Raw genomic sequence first — 5,199 nt, 5'->3', positions numbered from 1 at the left:
AACTCACCTTGGTTTGCTCGGCAGATTATACCAAAGTTACTTGACTTAAAAGTGATCAAACACGTCCTAACAGGATTACCATACAAGTCAGGTTTGGTTCAGGTAAAGCACGTATGTTTCACACAAAGTTAACACGTTACAAACACGTATAGGTCATGGCAACACTTTAACAATCAAACAATGTGCGATTAGATAAGCCCACTAGTAATCGGCCCAAATAGATAAACAGCCCAAACACATACGGCCCAAAGTGAAAATGTATAAGTTGTGCGATTCGCTGGATTTGTGCGATCGGACAGGCCCAACCCAATCACTGTCCGGCCCAATCAGTCACATATATGTGGCCTTGTGCGATCCAAGCAGACTTGTGCGATCTGCTTGGGTTGTGCGATCTGATTAACCTTGTGCGATCATGCAATGTTCACGTTGTACACTGTGCTAAAACCTGTGATACCTAGCTTGTGCGATCTGTGTTGTGCGATCAGGTATGGTCTGATCTTGTGCGACCGAGTGGCTTGTGTGATTGGGCTTTTGTGCGATCAAGCCCTTATGCGATCCGTTTAAACATCCGATAATCTTGTTATTCGGTTACAATTACAATTAATTTCGTTTGACCCAATTAACAGTTTCCAAACTTATCACATATCAATTAACATCTAACAATTTCAAAATTAATCAATTATCGATCAAACAAGGCAATCATAGACTAACCCATAAGAACCCTAATCATGAACAATATTCTTAAACATATTATTCAGATTCTTATGAACCCTAAAGATCTACCAACATGAACAATAATCATCCGGTTTATAATACATCACGGTCGATTCCTAAGTGTTCGGTTCTTGGTTAATATCATACAATCCGATTTATAACAAGCCGATTTCATGATCATTATCATTCAACCTATATGTGAGCTGATTAACAAGAACATCACATACAATAATCATGTCTACACACTAACCATCATATCAAACATTGATCACAGTAACATGTAACAAAACATAGGGCACTAACCGTTTCAAGGAAAGATCCGAATCCTATGAACTTCGAGGAGGGTGGCTGCCTTCGGTTCATGAGAGGGAGAGAAAGAAAAGCTAGGGTTGTGTGTTATGTTTGAGAGTTGTGACAAATGAGAAAACAAAACTCAAGAATGAGTTCTTGTTTGCGTAGAAAAGGAGTGGGCCGGCCCATCACGGCTGCCCCTTTGGTCCGATTACAAGATGTGGCCCAAATGGCCTTGTGCGTTCCAATAAGTGTTGTGCGATCGGTTTGTATTGTGCGTTTAAGCCAATATATACATACATTCATCACATTACACAAAACACAAAATCATAACGTTTAATCAATCGTAATAGTTCACATCAGCACATAACGTTACACAGAAGTGGGTTCGAATTACGAGTTGTCACACTTTCGGTGCTTAACCCTCGAATCGCAGACTCTACCGAGTTTTCCATTTCCCCAGTGGTAAACATGTCATCAAACTCGGTGGCGATATCACGAAAAGAGAGGGTTTTACTAGAGCCTCCACAAGTAGGAAGAAATGGGAGCTTCATTCCCATTGTTGATGGTAGTTAAATTGGGTTAGAAATATCAAATTTGATGGTGATTTTGAATAATGGTTGGAAAGTAGGAAGTTGTTTTTAATGTTGGACATTGACGTTAAATATATGATCAGATCGGAATTAAATGAGGAGGGAGAGGGGGTCCTTTTTAAAATAAAGGAGTGGTAAGTGGTGAGGGATGTTAGAATATGGGATGTGGAGCGGCTTGTTTTGGGGGTATTGCTTGATACGTGACGAGTATGGGATCCACAAGCTAAAATTAAAAAAAATTAGGGGTGTGATGGGGTGTCCTTTAGCTGGGCGTGGCCAGACATGTGGAAATTATTTTTTTTATTTAAACTACGGCAACCTCCAATGGCTACATTGAACCAGCCAACCAAAGCTCGACATGTCATCCAACCCCCCGCCCTTCGCCAGGTATAATCCCCATGCCAAGCGGGCAACGTCATGCCCAACGCTTGGCCGGTGTAGTGTAGCCAGTGTTAAAGCCAACCCGCTGCCCCAACCCACGCCCCACATCCCATAGAGTTAGGATCAAACAATAGCAGGTTGTTTGTTGGTTGGGTCTTATTTGTACATTTATGGTCCTCTTTTTGTTATTTTTGGATTTGTTAATAGTCTATAGTTTAATGTTTGGAGCTTCTTCTTGAAGTCCCTCTTGATTCAATATAAGTTCCATAATTGTAAATCATCTTGGAGAATTTTATAAAACCGGATAATTAAAGAGACGTGCAGTCACTCTTAGATTAAATTATTTCGATGGCTCTCTCGAATGATTCATTCGGATAAAACTTTGATTGAGAAATCAAACAAACAGTATGTGTGTGATGCAAAATTCGTGAATGAACCAAAGGAAACTGTAACCAAAACTGTCTGAGAATTTTAGGATTAGGGATGAGTAACTGCTATAGTCAGTTATCGTTTTATTTAAAATAAAAGGCCTCCAAAAATGCCTTGTTTTTTTTATTTCGAAAATTAAAGTCCAAATTCTGTAAAAAAATAATTTATGTGGCATTTTTTATAAAGCCATTTAACTAAAATAAAATACGAGCCCAGCCAGGGGCTTTGCCCCTTGGACCCTATTCCCAGGGACGCTGCCCTCGGACCCCCGCGTAGGGGGCGTTGCCCCCTTGGAACCCCATTCGGAACTGCGGCCGAACACCCGAAAAAACGTACACTCCCGCACCTCCTAACTTGTTCGATGTACATTATAATTACCTTTGGGCACCAAGTTAATCCCGATTACACTACAAATATCTAACAGACCTCCCCCATTTAGCGTAATCCTTGATTAACTTAAACAAATTCACATCAAATTTATGCATAAATGAAATATCGTGATGATTAAATTTCACATTTATATATTACACATTTCAAATATTCGAATATGGGGGTATCACTAACGATTGAACCCTTTCTACTCATAGTGAATACATGAAGATAATATACACACAAGTTTACATACTCTTATGTTCTTTCTTGACGCTATTTTTACTAGCATGTGTCCTATCCTTCAATGAACGTATGAAAGCCTCCTAGCTTCTTGAAGATGCTAAACTTCATGCTCATATAGGTAGCTCTTCATTCTTGCATCTGCATATGCAATTTTTCAAAGAACTATTAAGAAGAAAACCTTCAAACTCCTTTAACTCGCAGGTCTGAACACATACCTTGTGATGATGCTACTAATGTGTTCCAATTTCTAGATGTTAAGCTTTCCACATTGAACTCAACACCTAATGTCATATTAGGTGGGAATTGGGTATCTTAACACGAGAAATTTCATGTGGACTTTAATCCCATCCCTATAGCCGCCCTGTACACAATATCTCTACATAACTTCTTGGCTAAATGATCAGTTAAATTTTGTTGAGTTCTCACAAACTCCACCGATATCACCCCCATGCATGATGAGCTCATGAATCATGTTGTGTCTAACATCTAAGTGATTAGACTTCCCATTATACACTTGGCTACAGGCCTTAGCCAAGGTAGCAGCACTATCACATCTAATAGATATTGGTGATATAGGTTAAGGCCACAATGGAATCTCATAAATCAAGTTTCTTAGCCACTCAGCTTCTTTGCCAACAGCAGCTAATGCTACAAACTCAAATTCCATTGTTGAATCAGTTATGCAAGTCTGTTTCTTAGATGCCTAAGATATGGCACCTCCTCCAAGCAGAAAAGTCCATCCACTTGTGGAAGAATGATCTTCCAAGTTGTTAATCCCGCTTGCATCCGAATAACCTTCTAAAACTGAAGGAAATCCAACGTAAGTCAAACCATATTTCATGGTACCTTTCAAGTACCTAAATATCGATTCATAGCTTGCCAATGACTTACACCTAGATTGATAGTATACCTACTAAGCTTTCCAACAACATAAGCTATATCCGGTCTATTGCTAATTATATCATACATGAGAGATCCAATAGCCCTTGAATATTCAAGTTGGCTTACAGCCACACCTTTATTAGGTGAGAGCTTTAAAGAAGGATCCCTTGGAATGCTAACCGGAGAACTATCATGAAAATTAAACTTTTTCAACATCTTCTCAATATAATGAGATTGAGAGATCAATATACCATTGGTTTATCATTTGATCCTTATACCAAGGATCACTTCTGCCTCCCCATATCTTTCATGTCATAGCAAGATGACAAAAATTTCTTTGTTTTATCAACTTGATCTTGGCCAGTACCAAAGATCAACATGTCATCTACATATAGACAAATTATGACTCCTTCTCTAAAAGCATCAAAATTTCTATATACACACTTGTTCGTTTGGTTTAATACTAAACCATTGGACAAAACCACATCATCAAACTTTTGATGCCACTGTTTGGGTGCTTGCTTTAAGCCATACAATGACTTAACTAGCTTACACACCTTATGCTCATTGCCAGGCATAATAAAACCCTCTGGTTGTTTCATATTTTTTTGGGTAAAGGGTTACCCCGGTGATTCTATATATTCACAACAAATAAAATAAGTAGTGTAGAAAAACCTACACTAGTTTAATCATGGGACATGCCCCATGAAAGTAAACAAAAACGACAAACTAGCAAACCAAGCTAAAACTATCCACTAGACTCAAATCTAGCAACCAACATTAAAATAAACAAACAACTACTCAACCACCATCGACATCTCTATGAACTCTATGAATCTCCCAACCTCCAAGAAGCCTCTGGACGCCTGCCGTGTTTTTCAGCTTCACTCCCATCAGTTTGTATCGAACCATTTGAATGATAGTTGCACTAATAGTTTCTGGAGGTCTTAATTGATTCTTAAACAACCTAGCGTTCCGCTCTTGCCAAATCACATAAGCACTAGCCGCAACTAAGATTCTCGCAACTAGGTTAGTAGCTGACTTCGACCGGGCTCGGGCTAACAGCCAATCCACGACATCCCCCCATATAGGTTGAACCGAATCCATGCCTACCTTTTGACGAACCATATGCCAGACTTGAGAGGAGAATTTGCATTCAAAAAAGAAGTGACTATGAGAGTCATAATTCTCGTAACATAAAAGGCAACACATCATGTTCATATTCTTCCTTCGCGACATATCCCAAATCAGAATTTTGTCATGTGTGAGTAACTTACCCCTCATGATTAACCAT

At 39.1% G+C, this 5,199-nt stretch overlaps 1 protein-coding gene across 1 annotated transcript; it reads right to left on the bottom strand.

Annotated features, from left to right (window-relative positions):
* Window positions 1–3,726: 3,726 nt before the first annotated feature.
* Window positions 3,727–4,121, bottom strand: LOC118487562 (secreted RxLR effector protein 161-like). The gene is made up of 2 exons (XM_035984501.1): window positions 3,881–4,121; window positions 3,727–3,827 (listed from the first exon to the last, which is right to left on the bottom strand). The coding sequence occupies exons 1-2, from the start codon at window positions 4,119–4,121 to the stop codon at window positions 3,727–3,729; spliced, it is 342 nt and encodes a 113-aa protein (XP_035840394.1).
* Window positions 4,122–5,199: the final 1,078 nt, after the last annotated feature.

Source organism: Helianthus annuus, chromosome 15 (assembly GCF_002127325.2).
Source record: "Helianthus annuus cultivar XRQ/B chromosome 15, HanXRQr2.0-SUNRISE, whole genome shotgun sequence".
In the NCBI taxonomy this organism is placed as follows: Eukaryota; Viridiplantae; Streptophyta; class Magnoliopsida; order Asterales; family Asteraceae; genus Helianthus; species Helianthus annuus.
This window is presented reverse-complemented; position numbering and strand designations above follow the sequence as displayed.